The sequence below is a fragment of the Aythya marila genome (genome assembly GCF_965140915.1).
Source record: "Aythya marila genome assembly, chromosome: 22".
Classification (NCBI taxonomy): domain Eukaryota; kingdom Metazoa; phylum Chordata; class Aves; order Anseriformes; family Anatidae; genus Aythya; species Aythya marila.
The window spans coordinates 6,669,552-6,690,707 of record NC_139063.1 but is presented as its reverse complement, the minus strand read 5'-3'; the positions used below and the strand labels follow the sequence as shown (position 1 = coordinate 6,690,707).

Sequence of the window (21,156 nt, the reverse complement as noted above, 5' to 3'; positions counted from 1 at the left end):
CCCACCAAAATGTCAGTGAGCTCTTCAGAGGCCAAACCCTAATTGCAAGGATGGGGCATGACAGAGAAAAGAAAGCCAGAGAAAAACTGAAGGAGATAAAAAGTTTGAGGCAGCATTAGGTAATATGACATAACCAAGAGATCTGGACGAGGGCATCGAGTGCACCCTCAGTAAGTTCGCAGATGACACCAAGTTAGGTGCGTGTGTCGATCTGCTTGAGGGTAGGAAAGCTCTGCAGGAGGATCTGGATAGGCTGCACCGATGGGCTGAGGTCAACTGCATGAAGTTTAACAAGGCCAAGTGCCGGGTCCTGCACCTGGGGCGCAATAACCCCAAGCAGAGCTACAGACTGGGAGAGGAATGGTTGGAAAGCTGCCAGGCAGAGAAGGACCTGGGAGTGATGGTGGATAGTCGGCTGAATATGAGCCAGCAGTGTGCTCAGGTGGCCAAGAAGGCCAACGGCATCCTGGCTTGTATTAGGAACAGTGTGACCAGCAGGGCTAGGGAGGTGATCGTCCCCCTGTACTCAGCTCTGGTGAGGCCGCACCTCGAGTACTGTGTTCAGTTTTGGGCCCCTCGCTACAAGAAGGACATCGAGGTGCTTGAGCGGGTGCAGAGAAGGGCGACGAAGCTGGTGAGGGGCCTGGAGAACAAGTCCTACGAGGAGCGGCTGAGGGAGCTGGGCTTGTTCAGCCTGGAGAAGAGGAGGCTCAGGGGTGACCTTATCGCTCTTTTTAGGTACCTCAAGGGAGGCTGTAGCGAGGTGGGGGTTGGCCTGTTCTCCCACGTGCCTGGTGACAGGACGAGGGGGAATAGGCTTAAGTTGAGCCAGGGGAGTTTTAGGTTAGATGTTAGGAAGAACTTCTTCACTGAAAGGGTTGTGAGGCACTGGAACAGGCTGCCCAGGGAAGTGGTGGAGTCACCATCCCTGGAAGTCTTCAAAAGACGTTTAGATGTAGAGCTTAGTGATATGGTTTAGTGGAGGGCTGTTAGCGTTAGGTCAGAGGTTGGACTCGATGACCTTGAGGTCTCTTCCAACCTAGGAAATTCTGTGATTCTAGTCATTTGTTTCTTACAATGGTACTTCCATGTAAGCAGTGACAGTTGCCACAGACAAGACAACTGATTAAGGCATACACAGAACAACTCTGTAACTATGACTAAGAATGTCTAGGATAAGTTATGAGCAGATAAAATTGAGCAAGCAGGAAGCAGAAAAAACGCGTGGAACATCAAGCAGCATCCTGACACCACAGCAGGCTGCTCTGCTCGACCATCAGGAGAAATCCATCACGAGACCCCACCCGCCAGCCAACAACGCGCCGGGGACAACACGCGGGGCTGCTCGGGCACCGCCAGGCTTGGTGCCGGTGGCGGTGGCAGGGGGCGCCTGGACCCGGCGCTCCCCGCTTCAACGGCCCCGTGCCCGCGGGCCGGGCCCCGCGCTGGGGCTGCCGTTAGCGGGCCCCGCCCCGTCAGGGCTGAAGCGCGGCTCCCCTCACCTCCCTCCCCCTCCCCCCCGCCTCACTGCGCAGGCGCCCGAGGGAGGCCCGCGCTTGCGCCCCGCCGCGCGCCGGCCTCATGCGCCTCAGCAGCTCGCCGGCTGGCAGCGGCTCGGCGCGCGCGCACCCCCGCCCGCTCCGCTCTGCGCTCCCCGCCCCGCCACGCGCCCTCCGCGCGCCGCCGCTCCTGCACCTCCTGCACCTCCTGCTGCTGCCGCCGCCGCGAGGGCCGGGCGGGAACAGGTGAGGGGCGGCGGGGTGGGGAGGGGGCGCGCGGCAGGCGCGAGCGGGCGGGACCACGCGGGACCACGCGGGCAGGCGCGGGGGAGGCGGGGGGGTGGGAGACCGGATGGCGGGGGGGGGGTGAGGGGGGGGGGGCCGCGCCCTGCGGCGTGAACGGGGATGGGGGGGGAGCCTGAGGGACAGTGGGGGGGGGGAGCGGGTAACGGGATGGGGGTGACGGGGCCGGGGTGGGGGTGACGGGGCCGGGGGGCTGCAGGCGCTGAGGGCACAAGGCCGGGGTCTCGCAGCGGGGCTGGCGCTGCCTCGCCGGGCACCGCGGCCCCCGCTGAGGCTGTGAGGCGTCGCAGGCCGGCGGGCAGATGAAGTACATCCTGGTGACGGGCGGCGTGATCTCGGGCATCGGCAAGGGGATCATCGCCAGCAGCATCGGCACCATCCTCAAGTCCAGCGGGCTGCACGTCACCTCCATCAAGATCGACCCCTACATCAACATCGACGCGGGCACCTTCTCCCCCTATGAGCATGGTGAGCGGCCCCCGAGCAGCGCCCGGGGCTTCGGGAGGCTCCTGGGGCTGGTACCTGCTGGCAGAGCCCTGCCATGAGGCAGCCTGCAGCAAAGATGTTCTCCTAGTGGCTTTGGGCTCTGGTCTGTTACTGCTGCGAATGAAGCTGGTGGCTGGTAAATGGGTCCAGTTGTCAGTGCGTTAGTCTTCTTCGTTGGACAAGGCTTCTAGTTTTATGAGCTGCTCCTGAATTTGCTGTAGCAACCAAAGAAGGTGTTACCCTGTGTTGAATTCTTTAGCTGTCACATGCAAAATCAGCAAGTTGCTGATGCGGACTGTGTATGCGATGGTGGTGTTTGTGCCTTTCTGTGTCCTGCAGGTGAGGTGTTTGTGCTAGATGACGGAGGGGAGGTGGACCTGGACCTCGGTAACTACGAGCGCTTCCTTGATATCCGACTCACCAAAGACAACAATCTGACTACTGGGAAGATTTACCAGTATGTCATCAACAAGGAGAGGAAGGGAGACTATCTCGGCAAAACTGTCCAAGGTGATGTGAAGCTTTGTTTCTGGTGTTTAGATATATATTCCATATTTCTGTACTGGTGAGATGCTTTTGAATTCCATCTTGATTTGAGGTCTTTTTTTCTGATCTATGCTGTCTTTGTGACTTTTTGATTTGAGAAGGCACGCTGGTGCAAATTTTGGGGTGCGTGCCAAAGTTTACCTGTAACCCCCCCTCGAAACCTTACAGTGCTTGGGAGCATACTGCATGTTGTATGACCTATATCCTGGGCTTGGATCCAACTTTCTAACAGCCAGTCCTAAACATGAACAGACTACAGACCAATATATCTGTGGATTATTTGTTAGCTTATTAAGACTGTTACTGTTGTTGATAACTCATTTAAATAATACTGTTATGTTTTTAGAAGACCCGAAGGATCTTTGAGGATTAGATCATTCTTCTCTTTTTAAGCATCCTCCACAGCTGCTTTGGATAAAGATTTTTATAGCTGGTTTCAAACAGGCTAACTTTCTGCTTAGTACATAGAACAGTATTTACTGGAAGCTTCCATCTTAAAAAGGAACATTGTTTACATATGTTTAAATCGAAGCAGGATTACATTTCCTGCCAAAGCACCTCTCTTGAAAATCACAGCCAAGAATAGCCATTTCAAAAACGCATACTTCTTTAAAGACATGTATCGGTGCTGATGTGATAGGGGAAGCACTGGCTAGTTATTGTCAGTAATTTGGTCTGTAATGTGATAGGTTGTGATTTTAACCCTTTCCATGGTTTCTTCTTCAGTTGTTCCCCATATCACAGATGCTATACAAGAATGGGTAATGAGGCAGGCACGGATTCCTGTAGATGAAGATGGTATTGAACCCCAAGTTTGCGTGATTGAGGTTTGTAGCTCTTAAAACATAGCTTTTTTTCCTGTATGGAATAAACTGAACTATACATATGTTTTGTTTAATAAAACTTTAATTTTCAGTAATATTTGACTTTGCATGTTGAGATGGTTAAAAAATCTCCCTTGTTAGCCTCACTTTAATCTTCTGGTTGCTCTGGGTCTGAATCCATATACAGAAGGCTTAGGTCATGGACAGTTATATTTTTGAAGTCCTTTGCTCTCTAGACTAATCCAAATTAGTTTATGGAATGAATTTTAGCTCTCGTAATTTTATACATCGAAGTTTGAGTTAACTGTGCTGTGCCCTCATCGTACTTGGTGGATAGAGGAAGGGTAGTTAAGTGACCCTCTGGTGACAAGTACTTGTCTCTCCTTAGCAGTAACAGGACCCTTGGAGTGACTACCTCCAGCATAGACCTAGAAAAATGAATTGCACGAGTGATGAACCCTGTTCTGTTGCCTGCACACTGTATGTGTCATCCTGCTGCTAGAGGAGACAGAATAGGGCTAAGCCTCTGAGGTGGTGCCGCTGAGTTGGCTGGCAGGATATGCTGATACAGGAGAGAAAGTGTTTGTCAGAGTGCCCAGGTCGCGGTGACTTAGGACTCTTCCTGCAGCTTGAGTGCCAATTTCTGTCACAGGATTTGCAGCTATGGATCCTGAAGTACCTAGGAAGCACTGTCTGACAGCGCTCAGGAATTTGTTGCTGCTCCAGAGGATGCCTTGTGTTTCTTTATCTGCACGTGTGCAAAAACACTGTATAGTCACTTAAACTAACAGAAATTTTGCTTCTTTGTGCCACCTAATGTTCATAAATGATAATTCAGAAGATCTGTGATAGTAGCCCAACAGCGTTTTAACACTTAAATCTTTTTCCTAAAGAGAGAGTAAAGGCAAAGCTAATGTCCCTGGAGATGTGCTGTCTATGTGAGAAGCTGTTTTTCCTGTGGATTTTTGACTTTGGGGTAAATCACGAAGGTAGAATAATAGTTGGGGTACAGTGGAGACTGAGGAAGTAGTACGTACAACTGGCAAATATTGTTGTTTTTCATGTTGATGTTTTGGTGTTGATGCTCCTTAGGGAATTAGAGGGAGGTGCTGGGGAGGTATTTAGATGTCCTTTATGTGTTGGTACCCTTTAGCATACCTATATAGTAGAGTTTTGATGTTAACTTTAATTCTAAATGTCTTTGTCTTTTTTTAGCTTGGTGGAACAGTAGGTGATATTGAAAGCATGCCTTTCATTGAAGCTTTCCGTCAGTTCCAGTTCAAAGCCAGAAGAGAGAATTTTTGTAACATTCATGTCAGTCTAGTTCCACAGGTAAGGAACTAAAATGCGAGGTGGTCAGCTGCTTCTTTGGATCCAAAACTTGATTTATAAATAGTTGTTTCTGATATGCTGTATCTAAAGACACTGTATTTCTATTTCTGTATATAGAAACTTCTGGAAGAAATGCAGAAAATATAAGGTTACATATTTTTATGAGGTTCACAAAAACAGAACAGAATTTTTTCAAAGTGTGTAAATGTGTAATAAATAGTTGGGAGTTGCAGCAAACTCAGTTGTCATCTTTTAACTGCTGTTTTTCTCTATGGAATCATCTAGCTTTGGCAGATAAATTTGCTGTCTAGTGCTGAAAACTTCCCAATTTTCTTGATTTATGTTGTCTTTCACTTCTGCAAAGCTCTCATAAAATTCAGTGTTAGAGCCAGATCTCATAGCCATTTCATTTTAAAATGATCATATTCCAAGTTATTCCTACACTTTGTTATTTGTTACTGTATGTCTTTTTCCCAATATGTCCAATATCTGTAGTTCATGAAATAAGTTGGGTTACTTTTGTAGTTTGAATACATAATACTGTGATTTGAAATACAATCTATGCGTTTTCATCTTTAACAGCAGCCAGATGTGACAGTTTTTAAATGCTGTATGATAGTCTTAGTGGCAGTTGCCCTTGGTTCAAAAATTCACTGAATAAGGTCTTAAGAAACAGTGCTACTAAAAGAATCAGTTAATTAGAAATCACAAATTAAAACAAAATGTCCTTATATTTCAAGTAGATGCTGCAAACTCCAGTTAATACTAAAAGCAAATGAAGGTACTTTATGCCATGCAACCTGATCTGTATTATCTGCCCTGAATTTGAATGCAATTTACAATTGTTACCACTCAAAAACCTCTATTTCAAGAATCAGTACTTAAAAAATGTCTTCTATGGTAATGGAAGTATGCATAAGTATTTATTGTTTAGGATCTGGATTTGACAGAGTAACTCAGTTGCGTTACAAGGGTGCAGATCAGTCTTCGTTCTCTCTTCTCAATCTTACCTTCCCTTTCTGGCTGGGCTAGGTGATTTAGGGAGAGAAAATCAGAAATTTGAATTGCTAGGTATTTGGAGGGAACAGTGAATAAAAAACCTGAGACTCTGTGCTCTCCTTTTCCACAGTAATATGCATGTCTTCCTACTGTACAGACTTGAACTCTGGTTTCTGCTGGTTGATTTCAGTTTTTGAGATTAAGGTGCTAGTACAAAAAGGTATTTAAAGCTCGTGAATTATCTAAAAACTGTGTCAAAGTTTTATGAGACAAAAAGGGTGGAGAGTCCCCAGTAATGTGAGTAATTTCTACAAATCGTCAGAAATTAATGTAACAAATTCTGTTCTTTGACCAGCCAAGCTCTACAGGAGAGCAGAAGACCAAACCCACCCAAAACAGTGTTCGTGAACTCAGAGGCCTTGGTCTCTCGCCAGACCTGGTAAGGTTTGCTGCATGGCTTTGAATTTGAAAATGCAGTACTGGCACGTTGCAACAGCAACCTAGTCTAAATAAGTTGAGTTCTTACATATTGGTAACTAAGCTGTTTTGTTTTTTTTTTTCCAAGTCACAGAGACATTGCAGAAAGACTTTTTTTTTTTTTTTTTTTGTTAGAGGTTTGTTATGTGAATGTCTGAGTAGTCTGCTGCTTCAGAACCTTAATGGTGCTGTTCTGTTAGATTGTTTGCAGGTGCTCTACTCCATTGGATACCTCAGTAAAAGAAAAGATTTCCATGTTCTGTCATGTTGAACCAGAACAGGTAAAGAAAGGTTGCTGTCTACTTTGTTTATTGCAAGTAGCAATAAATATTGTAGCTGTTTGTCAAATGCTGAGCGAAGTTTTACCTGAGCATAGAGCTGTTGTTCTAGCTCTCTCTGTAATAGCTGCATAATTCATTTGCTTCTTTGTCTTACCTACGTTCCCTTGCATAAGCAACTGTTACAATTGTCCTTTTTGTGTCCGCATCTATTTTTTATAAGGTAAATATGCTTAGGCGTAGACAATTCTGTGGAATCCAAGGTATTTTCTGAATAGCTTTTTTATACCTTGTTTATCCTTCAACATTCCTGCTGTAAATGCAGAAGAATGAGATTTTTATCAGTGTTTAGAAGCAAAAGGGTAGTTGCCCAAAATTGCGTTAAAAGGATAGGTGCATTTTTGTACACTACTTCTGTGATAGTATTCTTCTGCCCGTGGTTGCATATGGAGAAATTACAAAGAAAAGTTTAAATGGTAGTTGAGAGGAGCATTGTTTACTTGAATGTTATGTGGTATGCAAAAATTCCATGTTAGCCTGATTTTTGTTGTGCTGAGCGTAATCTGCATAGCATAGTCTGAGTTCGACTTTAGAAAATAATCAGATAGTCTGGAGGGTGCTTATTAGCACTTTCAGTTCCAGCTAGAGCTTGAAAAAGTGTGTCTTTTTATGAAACAAGGGATATCACTGCACATTTTCAGGCTCTGTCAAGTCTTCTTTTTAAGTTCCTATACAAGATCAAAGGGAGTCTTGAGGTTTCAGGTGTTACATTCAGAATTAGCTGGTGATCAGCAGTATGATACCCACCTCTTGTTTTCTAACCTGCTGTTGGTCAGGAATTTTAAGTAAATTCCCCATGTCAGCCGCTTTCTTGGAAGTTTAATGCAATTTTATGTAGTTGTTTCTCTAACTGCAGTTGCACTTGAATTGAGAAGTAGATGTTACTGCCTACAAAGGAAGAAAATTGCAGTTTAGTTTTGCTGGTGAAGTGTTGAACTTTGCTTTCATGGGAGTTGGGAGAAATGAGGATTTAAAAATAGTTGTCATATTTTTGATCCTTAATAAAGTACAGTCTCCATGATGGTCAGGTGGCCATTGTTTAGAGATGTCTTTCCTTTTCTGCTGAAGCCTTCTTCAGTGAACTTAACTGTTGAAGTCTGTATTCCTCACCAGTCTTAGAATTCTTTGTTCTGTAGCTGTTTAATTCCAAGTCTGATGAAGGACTGAAAATGATTACTTTATTGAGCCCACAGTGTTCCCTGGACTTTAGTCAAACTTGGAGCCCTGGTTAAGAATGACAATGGTGGGCAGATCCAGTCATGCTGGGGGTTGTAGTTCTAGAAATATGAAGTCCTTCCTTCCCCAGAGCTGGAGACCTCTGCTTAGGAGGAGAAACTCACCTCTTGACTTATTTTTTTGAATTCTGTTACACACTTGCATAACTTCCATAGCAGCTGACTGTCATATTGCTGGGTCATCATGCCACAGCCCTTCCTCAGGCTGTAGTGAGTCGCAATACCTGGGAAGTGGTGAAGGATAGCCTTTTTAAGTATAGGGAAACTACTATTAAGCTGTTATGTGGTATGTTATTCAATGCATGTTATTTCTTGCATGTTTAAGTAGTCAAAGGGTTTTTTTCTAGAGATGGAAGTTCTTTCAATAGTCATCTAAAAATAATTTGACAGGCATGCTTAAATCTGTTCTAATGACATTCATATTTTATGAACAGGTTATCTGTGTTCATGATGTCTCTTCTATATACCGGGTTCCTCTGTTGTTAGAGGAGCAGGGAGTTGTTGACTACTTCAGACACAGGCTTGATCTTCCCATTGGGAGACAGCCCAGGAGGATGCTTATGAAGTGGAAGGAAATGGCTGACAGGTGAGCTGCACCGCTGCGTGAAGTGAGACTTAAGAATCTCAATAAGTTTCCCTACTTCATTGTTGGTTGTTAGGTTATGAATGTTACTACATATTCAGCCAGTGTTCTGAAGTGCTCAAGCTTTTTCCTCTTTTTTTTCTTTACTACAAAAGCACATTTTCTTCCTAGATGTTTAACCATTTGGAAAAAAAAATAAATCTTCAGTTAGAGAGTCCTTTAAGATACATTGAGTTCCTTACATTGTGATGTTAGTGTACTGCCTATGTCAGAACCATTTTGAAGTACTTAATGTGAATGGCTCAGACCTCCCCCACAAAAACAGCAGTGTTGTTACATAGCATTGAAATCCTTTTGTAGGCATACACAGGAGTCATCAGGAATGTCAGTTAAAAAAAAAAAAAAAAAAGTGTGTGCTTTCAAGCGAGTCAAACAGCTGTTTTGTAACTGTTCCATCTGAGACTCCTAGAACACTTTTTTTTTTTTCGTGTGGGGACTACAGTGCATCTTCTTTTAGAAATAGTGAATTGAGTCTTTTCAGTCAGCATTCAGGCCCTTTCTGAAGCTGTATATATGGCTGTCTTTATAAGAAATTAATTTGCAAGATCTAGATTCTTCTCCTTAAAACACGGGTGACCAATGTAAAGAACGTTTCACTTTGACAGGGAAAGGCCTCAGTAAATGACTTGGTTAAAGGTACTTAATTCTGAAATACACTGTTTAAACAGAATCTCTTAGTTGTAATCAAGAATGCTGTGTAAATCACGTGCTGCCAGAGGCTGGGGACAGAAAGTGTAGGCAGCACAACTCAGGATTCTAGAAGTCATTTCTTTATTTCTGGCTGCTGAAGTGAACTCAGTCAGAAGCAGCGTGGGAAGATGCAGTACAGTATAAACATATGCAGAATTGTGCTTTGATCCTCTCTTCTGATAGTTTACTGCTGACTTCTTGGATATAATAGAACTTCCCGAAAAGACAGTTTGTATCTGTTCAAAATGGCTTTTTACCACAAGGAGAGACAAGTTAATTTATACATAACTTTATGCAAGCTTTTGCTCTCATGTTGGTGTTTTTTCTTCCATTCTTGCTTTGATGTTTTTTAGGTTGTCTTTGTTACGGAAGGTCATCTCTTTCACAGTTGGTTTATCTCTAGTCTGACAGACCCCAAGAGCCTAGCTCTTTAAATTACTTGAAAAGCTGAATAGAATATAAATAATTCTTGCCCCATTTCCTCTTAGTGGTGAAATAACACCAGCGTTTTGATTTTTCTTTAGGTATGACCGTCTCCTTGAAACATGTTCCATTGCACTAGTTGGCAAATACACCAAGTTTTCAGATTCCTACGCATCTGTCATTAAGGCACTGGAACATTCTGCACTGGCTATCAACCATAAACTTGACATCAAGGTGTGTGTGTGCATGCAAGTAAATTTCCCCTTTCATACTTACAGTGTACGCATCTTAGTTGTTAGGCTTAAAGGGAGAGTTGGTCCAGCCAGTGAACTTTAAAACTGTTCTTGGATTATAGCATCTGTTGTCAGGCATAAAACAGCTTTAAAGCAAACCAGCCTTTTATCCTGAGAGTTATGCAAGGCGTCAGTGTTGATGGGAACTCTTGAGTGCTCAGTGTTGCATATTGAACTATGACAGAGCTCTAGATGTATTTAAAGAGGGCAATATTTGCTTTAATTTCTAGCAGTTTTCGAAAGTGATCCTTTTTTAGGGTTGTTGCTGTTAACCTTGTACTGACAGCCTTTATGATGCTTCTCCCTCATTCTTTTATTGAGGTTTTAATGCTGGACTGGCTCCACAGATGCTTCTAATAGTCTTGATCACAGCCAAATGTTCTGAAAAGGTTAAAATGTGTATCTGTTGTCAGAAATTGAACTTATTTAATTAAAGTTTTTTAAAGGTGCAGTGGATTCATGATGCCATTGAGTCATGGAAATAGCTGCTTTTTTTTTTTTTTTTTTTTTTAACAACAGCACCATTCTACATTTGTCTTACTTTCACCTCCGCTGATTTTTTAGGAGTGGTGAAAGGCAAATACTGTGTGTGTTCATCCATGGGCAGTTCCTAGTAACTGTATTTGTATGGTTCAGAAGGGTAATGGATTCTGTGTGTGTTGTGCATCTAGACCTTATATTAATGAGAACTAGAAGATTTCATGTTTGTATTTTTTTGTGGCAGTACCTCATAATCCTTTTTGGGATTTATTTTCCTCAGTATATTGACTCTGCTGACTTGGAGCCAGCAACCCTCCAGGAAGAACCTGTCCGATACCATGAAGCATGGCAGAAACTATGTGGTGCTCAGTAAGATTCTTGTACTCTGTCCATTTCTTTGGATCGTGTCTGGTAAACTTGCTACTTCTGACACTTATGGAATGTCTCACCATAGGCCTTTTTCTTAGGCAGTGTACCAGCACACTCTTGAAGCGGCCCCAAAGATCTCTCAAGGAAACTAAGGATAAGATAGAGTAGAATTACTTTGAAAAAAAATAAAAATGAAAAATGAGGGAGTTTGTGAAAGGCAGCATTAGGGAAAATAATTATGGACATAAGGATTTGCACAGACTTAGCAGGGAAACGGGATGAAAGGAAATGAGGGAACGGGATAGATACTGGCAAAGGTTTGGAAAACCAAAGAGAGGAAATACATAAATGTGGTATTCAGTTTTATAAGAAGAAGATAAAGGTACTGTGTTCAGCTCTGGAGCCACCTAGAATGATCATCTTGGTGGCTTCCTCTGGACTCAGAAGGCTGGAGCACCTCTCTTGTGAAGACAGACTGAGGGAGCTGGGGTTGTTCAGCCTGGAGAAGAGAAGGCTCCAGGGAGACCTCACAGTGGCCTGACAGTGCCTAACGGGGGCTGCAGGAAAGCTGAGGAGGAGCTCTTTGTCAGGGAGTGTGGTGATAGGACAAGGGATAATGGGTCTAAACTAAATCAGGAAAGGTTTAGATTAGATATCAGGAAGAAATTCTTTACTATGTGCGTGGTGATGCACTGGAACAGGTTGCTCAGAGAAGCTGTAGATGCCCCATCCCTGGAGGTTTTCAAGGCCAGGTTAGATGGGGCTTTGGGCAACCTGGTCTGGTGGGAGATGACTCTGCCCATGGCAGAGGGGTTGGAATTAGATTATCTTTAAGGTCCCTTCCAAGTCGAACCATTCTGATTCTACGAAAAAGTGTTACAATGCAGAGAAATACCAAGAGTTAGCCAGGAAGCTCTTGTTAGAAAACAAGAACCAGTGGGGCTTGTGAGTCCTGAAGGAAGCACGCTTTGGGTTATACTGATAGAACAAAGAAGCTCCTGCAGAATTGAGTTTCTTTGCACCTGGGGTTAGGACAACGTGACTGCAGCCAGTGGCTTCCTTGGCATGGGCCAGGGTGGATGATGCATTCGCAAATGGGTGTTTGTTGCGGAGTGCGTGAATCATCCAGTGTGAACAACTTGAGTATTGCAACCTGTGTTATATTTGGGATTCCTTGGAAGGTAAAATGTGCATTTATAAAATGTTACCCCCCAAATATTTTATGACACCTCATATGAAGTCAGACAGAAGCTGTGCTGCAGACAGGCTTTGCCACTTAGGGCACTTTAAAGCCCTTTTCAGTAGTGAATTCTTGCAAGATGTATAGGAGAGAGTGGCACGTGGTTGCTGGGAACCATGCTGGTGAGTCACATGTGAAAAGAATCTTCTCACTCTCATGCAGCGGAGTCCTGGTTCCTGGTGGATTTGGTGTTCGTGGGACAGAAGGCAAAATTCAAGCTATTTCTTGGGCAAGAAAACAGAAAAAACCCTTCTTAGGTGAGAAACATTTTTCATCCATTAGAAGAAATAAGGAAATTGAATAAAAGCTTAACTGGACTGCAGCAAGAACTTTGTGGATTTTCACGAGTGTTCAGAATATACAGTTTTGAAGATAATTGGCTGAAGGAAAGCGGTGGTCTGTGCTCAGGTTAATGGGGTAATAGAATCATCATCTTCAGTTAGCTCTGAAGTAGTCAGAGTTGGTTGGGATGTGATGACAAAATCTCCACGATGAGGGGGGGGATGAGTTTCAGAGCATGGCTGTGGTATCTTGGCATCTGGAAACAAAGAAATGTGTGAATGCTTTTAAACTAACTGGGCATAGTGCAAGACTGGAGATGTCATGTGAGCAGTGGATGGGGTGTGAGGTGTGGAGGTAAAATGTGTCAAAACAGTCTGGTACAGGGTGAACAGCCCCTTAAATCCAAATCCCAGTCAGGGGTGTGTCTCTTCCAAGTTTTCCTCAGACTCCGGACTGCTTTGTGAAGGCGTGTGCGCTTTGCCCAGCAAAGCTTTTGCCTCTGTGAATATAGGCTCAGTGGTCCCTTGTCCTGACTTGATCTGTATTCTTTCTTTCCTTCTGCAGGCGTTTGTTTGGGAATGCAGTTAGCAGTCGTGGAGTTTGCACGCAGTGTTCTTGGTTGGCAAGGTAATTGCACAAAGCTTTTCCTGGGCTTTGGATATTTTATTTTCGTTGGTTTGTTGGGTAATACCCGTAACTATATTTTTCATTGGTAGGTAGATTAAAATTTATTTTTTTCTAGACTTATAAAAAAATTCCCCTCCTCCTTTGCTAACTCAAAAAATAAATAATCTCCTTATCTTACTCAAGTAAAGCTCAGTGCTGGAATGCTTTTAACAACAGAAAAATTTCTATTGCTTGGAGTGAGGTTCAGCTCCTGATTAAGACACGTAAGTGGAGTTGTGCTCACGTGTGCTGGACAGCCTAATTCCCATTATAGCCATTCACTGGCAATGAAGACCAGAACACAATTCAGCTGACCAGGCAGTTACACCTACTTCAGTGATTTGAATTGTTTTCTGGGCTCCACTGCTTGAGTGGACTTGGTTCCTGTTTTAAAAGAAGTTTTGACAGGAAGTAGTGTCTCAGACTGATTCTGAATCTTGGTAGTAGTGAAGGGGTGGAGGGGGCAGTCATGGGGATGTGTTCTTCAGAGTACTTCTTCCTTCCCACTCCGTAGCTTTATTTAAAATATTCAGAACTGTTGTATTTTTCCTGAATGACCCTTGCTTTCAGCACCGAGTGCACTAGCATTAGTTGCCCTACCTCTGGGCAGAAATTCATATCTAACATAGCTGACGGAGTACTGTGTTTTTGCTGTCTGGGGCTGAAATGACAGCTCTGTGCAGGGAGAGGGTCTCAGCAAAGCTAAGGCTGCTGCTTGCCAGAAGGGTGGGGATGGGATGCAGTTGTACCTGGGGGAGGTGCATGCCATGGTGAGAGGAACTTTGTGTTTCTAATCAATTAATGTAACATTGCAGATGCTAACTCAACAGAATTTGACCCCAAAACCACTCATCCAGTGGTGAGTATGTAGTGACTTGCTTCTAGTATCCTTACTGTGTTAGACTTGTCTGTACACACCTGTTCATATAGATAAGGACTTGGATTATTATGTCTTATGGCTTTTTTAAGTCTGCTTTTCATCACTTCCTAATCTGAACAACAAATGTTTCCTAGTTAACTGTATGACAGTTGCCACTTTTTAAAATATTATAGTGCTTGTTAATGGTGCAACAGTGGGATATATAAATATGTGTATAATATAATTGTTCTTCTTCGTAAAATGAAATGTTTCTTAAGAGACGAAAGGAAAAAATGCCCTTCTTAAAGGGCAGTTTAAAAGCTCTCTGAAATCAAAGAGTAAACAGGTCCGGTCGAATTTGGATATCACCAAATTTGATTATGATCTCAGAAATCAGCATAGGCGAAGATAAATTCCTTAGAACATTTGTAGACAGATTTCCGAATGTGTGTTTCTCAGACTGCAGACCACATATGTGTCATCCAGGGTCCCATCATAAAGGCTGGCTTCTGCTATTTTAAAACGCTACTCAGAAGGAAAGGTTTTTCTAAAAACAAGCTTATGGAGTTATATGAAGTATAAGTGATGCTGATTTCAGGTTTTTGTTTCTGTGAAATTGGTTTGCTTAACATATAGTTCAGTAAATAGCACAGTATTATTATCGTGGGATCTGTGTGGGCTTTGACTTGGACCATTTCCTATGCTAGAGCTTCCCAAATATCTCCAAGCCTTCTATATGTTCTCTGTACAGCCTTTACTAGAATAACTGCTAATTAATCAAGTTCTGTGGGTTGATTTAGTTGTTTTCTGTATTGATGTTGATTTCTTTTTTCCTGTTAGTGTTTCAGAGTGTGCCTGGGACTGAGCATCCCTCAGTCTCACTTCCTGCTCTGAATGCTTTTCCCAGGTCATAGACATGCCAGAACATAATCCTGGGCAAATGGGTGGAACTATGAGGCTTGGCAAGAGAAGAACACTCTTCCAAACGAAGAATTCAATCATGAGTAAGGGTTGTTTTATCTTCCAGGTTTGGAAGTGTTTCCTGGGAATAAGATGCCTATATAGTTGGGATATAGTGGGTATAGGGAAGTAAGATCTGGGAATGTTAAAGCATTCCTTGAACGTATTTCCATTAGTGAAATGGAGATCAATCAATTTGGTCCCCTCTAGAAGTGGCTCATGACAGTAAATGCTAATCATGTGAGCCTGTCAAAACTTGGCATCAGGTGAACTGTTTGGCATTTATTTAAGACATTGACTTTTTTTTTTTGGTGTAGGGAAGCTGTATGGGGATCATGATTTCTTGGAAGAGAGACACAGACACAGGTTTGAGGTAAAAATGCTATTGTGGGTGTTGAGCTTTTCTGTATAATCCAGACACAAGAGATCATGGGTTTTCTTGCTTCTGGTCTTCTAGGTCAATCCAGAACTGAAAAACTGTTTTGAAGAGCAGGGTTTGAAATTTGTAGGCCAAGATGAGGAAGGAGAGCGAATGGAAGTGGTTGAGTTGGAAGGTGAGTATTTAAGCAATGAGACTATGAGCCTCAGTATCTCTGAGGGAAACTGAAGGTAATCAAGCAGACCAGTCCAGGCTCCCTCAGAACCATTCTGTGCATAGAATGACATGCTGAGTTACATGAGGAAAAAAAAAAAAAAAACAACAAAAAAAAAACAAACAGTGCCATGGGCCTGTCCATTTAGGAACAATTGACAGAGGTAGAAAGATACTGATCACATTTAAGCCATGGTGTTGGGGAGGAAGTGTTTTCAGTGACAGTTCAGACATAGACTTAGAGACTTCTCATTAATGTTTCCTGTTTCTTTCTTGTAGAGCATCCATTCTTTGTGGGTGTTCAGTATCACCCTGAATTCCTCTCCAGACCAATTAAGCCATCTCCTCCATACTTTGGCCTCCTGTTGGCATCTTCAGGAAGACTCGCACATTATCTGCAAAAGGGCTGCAGGCTCTCACCCAGGTAGGTTAAAGGAAGATTCTCATAAGGAAGATTCTCATGCAGCAGTGCTTCCTCCTACAGGGTAAACTGGAGGCTCTTGTTCACACAGAGTGGGGCTTTGCTGGTCTGTGAGGTGCTGGGGGTGCTTAGAATCGCAGAATAATTTAGGTTGGAAAAGATTTCCAAGATCAAGTCCAACTGTTAACCTAGCACTGCCAAGTCTACCACTAAACCATGTCACTAAGCACTGCATCTACACATCTTTTGAATAACTTCAGGGATAGTTACTCAACTACTTTGCTGGGCAGCCTGTTCCAACCCTTTCATTGAAGAAATTTTTGCTAATATCCAACTGAAACCTTCCCTGGCACAGCTTTAGGCCATTTCCTCTTGTCCTATCCCTTGTTGTTTGGGAAAAGGTGCTTGAAGTACCTCTTCTTCACACTCTTAGTCGAAACCTGTTGTCTTGTATTTTAATATTGACTGTAGTGCCATAGAGCTGCACTTGTCCCACAGTGGGGTCCCATCTTCAGGAAGAGTAATTCTGGAGTGTCCTGTTGGGAATCAGATCTTTCAGGAAACTCAGCTGGGCCTGCTCTTCTAGATGATTGGAGACCTCACAGGGTTTTCTGCATGTTTCTTGTACAAGTCCTAGGTACAGGTTGATCCTTGAGAAACTTGTTTCCATTGATGGTTTAAAGAACGGTCCCAGGTTGTTGTAGCTTTGTGTTTTTTTTCTGCTGCATTAAGCTTTCTTTTAATTAAGCTTTCTTTTAGTTTGCAAAACAACTAATGTTTTGGATAGGTTACAACTGTGCATTTACTTTATTCTGTTGCTTCTGACTGCCCTGCAGTTCTGCTCGGTAGACACGGCAGTAAGCCCACTTTTCAGGTGGGCTTAGGCAGGAGGAGTGGCCCAAAAGAACTGTATGAAACTTAGCAAGGACAAAAGTATCTAGGAAGGATAAACCCCTTGCAATAATGCAGGCTGGGGACTGAGGATCTGGGGAGCAGTTCTGCTTGCATGTTGCTGCAAAGTCTTGGTGAACTGCAAGCTGAACATAAGCCACCAGGGTTCAGTGTGCCCCGGCAGTGTAGAAAACATGAACAGTGTTCTGGGCTGTATAAATAAGAGAGAAAGCCAGTACATGGACAAAAGTGTTTGTCTCTTTACTTAACATTTCTTAGACCATGCCTAGAATGCTTTATAAAGTTTTGGGCCCCCAGTACAAGTAAGATGTTGTTAGACTGGAGGGAGTTCAGTGGAGGGCTACCAAAGAAGATCAGGAGGCTGGAGTGCTTGCTGGTTGAGGAGAAGCTGAGGGAGCTGGGCTTGTTCAGTCTGGAAGAATTATTTTGTTTATGGGGACTTCATGGGGGACCTAATAGGAGCCCACCAGTACCTATGAGAAAGTATTTAAGAAGATGAAAATGGGATTTTTACACAAGTGCATGATGGGAAGATGAGAAACAATTGACGCAAATTGAATCTGTTTTTCACCTTCAGATTGTTCAAGCTTTTGTTCAGGTTGCCCAGTAAGGATTGTGCAGTCTCCACTCTTGGAGAACATCAAAATGTGACTGGATAGATCCTGAGCAATTGTCTCTGGTGTGATAGCTGATCCTGCTGTCTGTCCTGAGAGCCATTCCAGTCTGAATTATTTTGTGATTCTGAAAAAGTTCTTTAATGGATTAGAGACAATCAACTGTTACTGGGAAGATGAACATAATGGATCATGGATGGTTACCCAGTCTTCTCTTGATTGAATTTAATTTAGATTAGCTTGGTCTTAAAATGTTTCTCTCTATAGATAGATGTGGTTTGATTTATTTTTATATATATACATTTATATTATAATATTCTATAATAAGTATATCTGTTATTCTAGGAAATTTTGCATGCTTTGCTTTTTTTCCTAAGCCAACAGTACAAGACCACACTAATTCCTGATGCACATCTAGGTTTATAAAGCACTTTTGCTCTGTAAAATAAAATCTTCCTGTATTCTATAGGGACACTTACAGTGACAGAAGTGGCAGCAGCTCGCCTGACTCAGAGATAACAGAGCTGAAGTTTCCATCGTTTAATCACGACTGATTCCCGGTAACTTTTAATGATATTAACCTCTTCCCTTATGGAAGAAAAAATCGTTGCCCAATCTGTCCTTCTAGTGTTTCACATCAGTTAGTTGAAAACTGGCATGCTGCAAAAAGTGCTGGTGCTTACACGTGTTCTAGCTTTGTGGAGGGATGCATAAGACCTCGTGTCTGTGTAACAGATGTGGGTGTATATTTCCCTGGCAAACTGACAAATAATAAAGTATAAAAATAAATGTGGGAACTTAGGAATGACTTCAAATAAAGAAACAAAGCACAAATACAGCACACCTTGCTGAAAATGGAAGCATGGCCAAACAAGGGGTTACTGGATTTAGAAGGCTTGATATTTTGAGAGCACTATCTCACCTTTGCCCAAAAAACATACTTGAAATATCCATTCTCCCCTACTTCATGAGACAGCAAATTTCTCTGTTAAAATCAGATTTGTATGTGTGTATAAAAATAAAATCTAAGTTTTGGAGGAGGGGCAGTAAACCCTAGCTTTCAAACTTCAGCAGCAAATAAATAAATAAATAAATTAGAACACTTCAAACCTTAATTTCCAATGTTAACTACGGAGTGGAAATGAGGGTTAGCCCATGAAATCTAGCACAGAAGTACTTCCCCCATCCCCAGTCGTGGTACTGGGCCTTTGTAGTACTAAAGTTAGAGTCGCTTGGGCGTTGGGTTGTTCCAGATCTGGTGCCATGGCAAACTACGAGCTGAAGAACCCCTCTCTAAAGTTCAGAAGCTTTGGCTCACTGAGAGTATCAAGCAAGCTCCATGACATGCCTAGTACTGGGTGCAGAACTGATACCTGGTAGCTTGGAGGCCTTCCCCAAAATAAAGTTGTAGGGAAAGTCAAATTGGCCAATGTGATGCATGTCCTGTCCAGCTGACTGACCTGCTGGTTCAAGTCTCAGCTCAACTCTGTTAATAACTGCAACAAAATTAAGGTTTTCCTTTTGGTACAGGCAGTGAGTGGGCAATGCTGCTCATCCAGGGCTGGGAAGGGGGAGAGGTTAATGCTTAGCCTCATAGTGCTCATTCCCAAAGTTTTATTTAAATGCTGACTTCTAGAATAAAGTTCATAGAATGGCTAGAATCATAGAATGGCTAGAATCATAGAATGGCTCAGGTTGGAAAGGACTTTAAAGATCATTTAGTTCCAGCCCCCCTGCCATGGGCATGGAATAACTCCAAGGTTGCTTTCTTGGAGATATAATCTAGTGGTTTTAAAACTGCCACAATGCCCCTGTGAACTAAAAGATGTCTCTTTTCAGACAAGGAATGTTGTCAGGTTGCAACTGTTACATTTGTTGAAGCAATGCAGTTTTAAGACTCAGATTTCAGTGTGCTATGCAATTTCTGTCTATCAACTGTTACTAATTAATTCTTCTATTTCTTTCTTTCCTTCTCCAGATGTGTCTTCACTGAAGAGAAGAGCCCTCATTAGATTTTTTCCAGGCATTCTTACAGCAATAGCTTGAACACTGTCAGCTTTGGGCTTTCTTAAGTTATATTGGTTTTGTTTTTGTTTTTCATTTTTTTTTTTTCAATTCCGTTATGAAATCCTGTCTATTTCCTCAACTTTTCTGTCTTGTTTTTCTGTATATATTCTGATTATTTCTGGAAGAGAGCTCATCACAGCACATGCACCTCTAGGCTTTCTTCAGTTAGCACCATCTTGGAGATAAAAAGCAAATCTGAGTATGAGATTTGATGTATTGGGGAGAATCTAGTTGCATACGTCCTTCCTAATGCATGGTAATGCTGGCATGAGTTTATATCTTGGACACTGGTGGTTGTGTTGCTTTCTCCAGCCTTTCTGCTCCCAAAGCAGTCTTTATTACTTGTGAAATAATGTGTATGATTCTGGATTTGGAGACTTGGTTCTTGTGCTGTGCTGCAGAGGATGGGTCTGTTAAGCTTTATGCAGTCTTTTTCTGGGAGGGAGGCGGGGGGATGCTTTGTTTATTTTTCCAATAGTATTTAAAAATGTTTGGCACTGGTGGTCTTGGTGCATTCATTGCCGGCAATGAACTTTTAACCAGGAAAATCTTCCTGGAATAGAAGAGTTAATCTGGAACATGATCTGCTCTAACTGTGACAAGTCACTCTGCAGGGATGCAATTAACTGGGATCATGTGAAAAAAAGCAAAACTGTCAGGAAAGCCCATCATTGCTTGAAACGAGGCGTAACTGTTGGCCCTTTCTATGCCAGTGTTTACTGGTGCTGCTTCTTGGGCTGGGAAACTTCAACTCCTTGCATCAAGGGGGAGGTACAGAACAGAAAGTGAACTACTTTCAGATGCTGCCTTTAAAAGCTCCCGTTGTCGTTTACCTTGGACTGAACAGTTCATGGTGCTTTTTCTTTGATTTGTAGTGGAGCCTTTCTTTGCCTTTTTTATACGGCGGAGCCACGTGTCCCGCACTCAATGCAATACAGAAGTGCTATTTCCTGAGGGAGGGGTTTAGCAACTTGCCTACAGTGTTACTTGATGTAGTTTGTAGAAGTGTGCTGTCCTATGATGATGAGCTCAGCTTTGCAGTCTTGGGGTGGGAAATGCACTCTTTTTTTTTTTTTTCTTTCTTTTCCTGCCTCTTGCTGCAGTGTAAGCAACACAGTTTTTGGTCTTTGGTAATTTAGAAGAAAGGAAGAAAGTTACTCAGTTGTCTGAAGTGTCATGTATTCAGAAAACTTCAGTTCATTAAAGTTTGGGGAAAGCTGTATGTCTCAAGCCTGGCTGAGTACTAACTCTTGTGTTATCTGGTGCCAAACTTTATTAAGCACTGTTCTGTCATCTTAAGTGACCTTTTCCAAAGTCCCTCTTGCTTTATTCCTTAATTATTTCAAATGTACATTGTAAATCTTCTTTTAGCCAGAAAAGCTTTAAGCGTTCTCTGTGTGTGTCACTTACAACATCTCTTACCAACTGAGATGCTCTCTGTTCTGAGCAAAATGCCAGTCATAAAATGGCTGACTCTAGCAGTGTAAGGTCACTTGTTATCTGTAGCACAACTTCCTTTTCTTTTTCCTGAAATATCTTTATTTTGGCCAAAATTGTGCAGCTGACTTCGTCATTAAATGAGTATTTGTAATAAAATAACTAGGCA

General features: G+C 42.7%; 1 protein-coding gene across 1 annotated transcript; it reads left to right on the top strand.

Moving 5' to 3' along the window:
- Nucleotides 1-1,579: 1,579 nt before the first annotated feature.
- On the top strand, nt 1,580-21,156 carry CTPS1 (CTP synthase 1). Its single transcript, XM_082777665.1, has 19 exons — nt 1,580-1,745; nt 2,093-2,270; nt 2,628-2,798; nt 3,561-3,661; nt 4,874-4,990; nt 6,345-6,428; nt 6,667-6,747; nt 8,474-8,625; nt 9,897-10,029; nt 10,849-10,937; nt 12,340-12,434; nt 13,024-13,086; nt 13,941-13,984; nt 14,892-14,988; nt 15,262-15,317; nt 15,402-15,498; nt 15,816-15,960; nt 17,953-18,043; nt 19,462-21,156. Exons 2-18 carry the CDS (start codon nt 2,105-2,107, stop codon nt 18,035-18,037), a joined length of 1,776 nt encoding a protein of 591 aa, XP_082633791.1. The 5' UTR covers nt 1,580-1,745; nt 2,093-2,104; the 3' UTR covers nt 18,038-18,043; nt 19,462-21,156.

What these genes read in the sequence shown, in the direction of transcription:
- CTPS1 (XM_082777665.1), top strand. Translation starts at nt 2,105, where the DNA reads ATGAAGTACATCCTGGTGACGGGCGGCGTGATCTCGGGCATCGGCAAG. An exon ending in ATGTCAGTCTAGTTCCACAG is followed by an intron (nt 4,991 to 6,344) that starts GTAAGGAACTAA and finishes TTCTTTGACCAG; the next exon opens with CCAAGCTCTACAGGAGAGCA. An exon ending in TTGGTCTCTCGCCAGACCTG is followed by an intron (nt 6,429 to 6,666) that starts GTAAGGTTTGCT and finishes CTGTTCTGTTAG; the next exon opens with ATTGTTTGCAGGTGCTCTAC.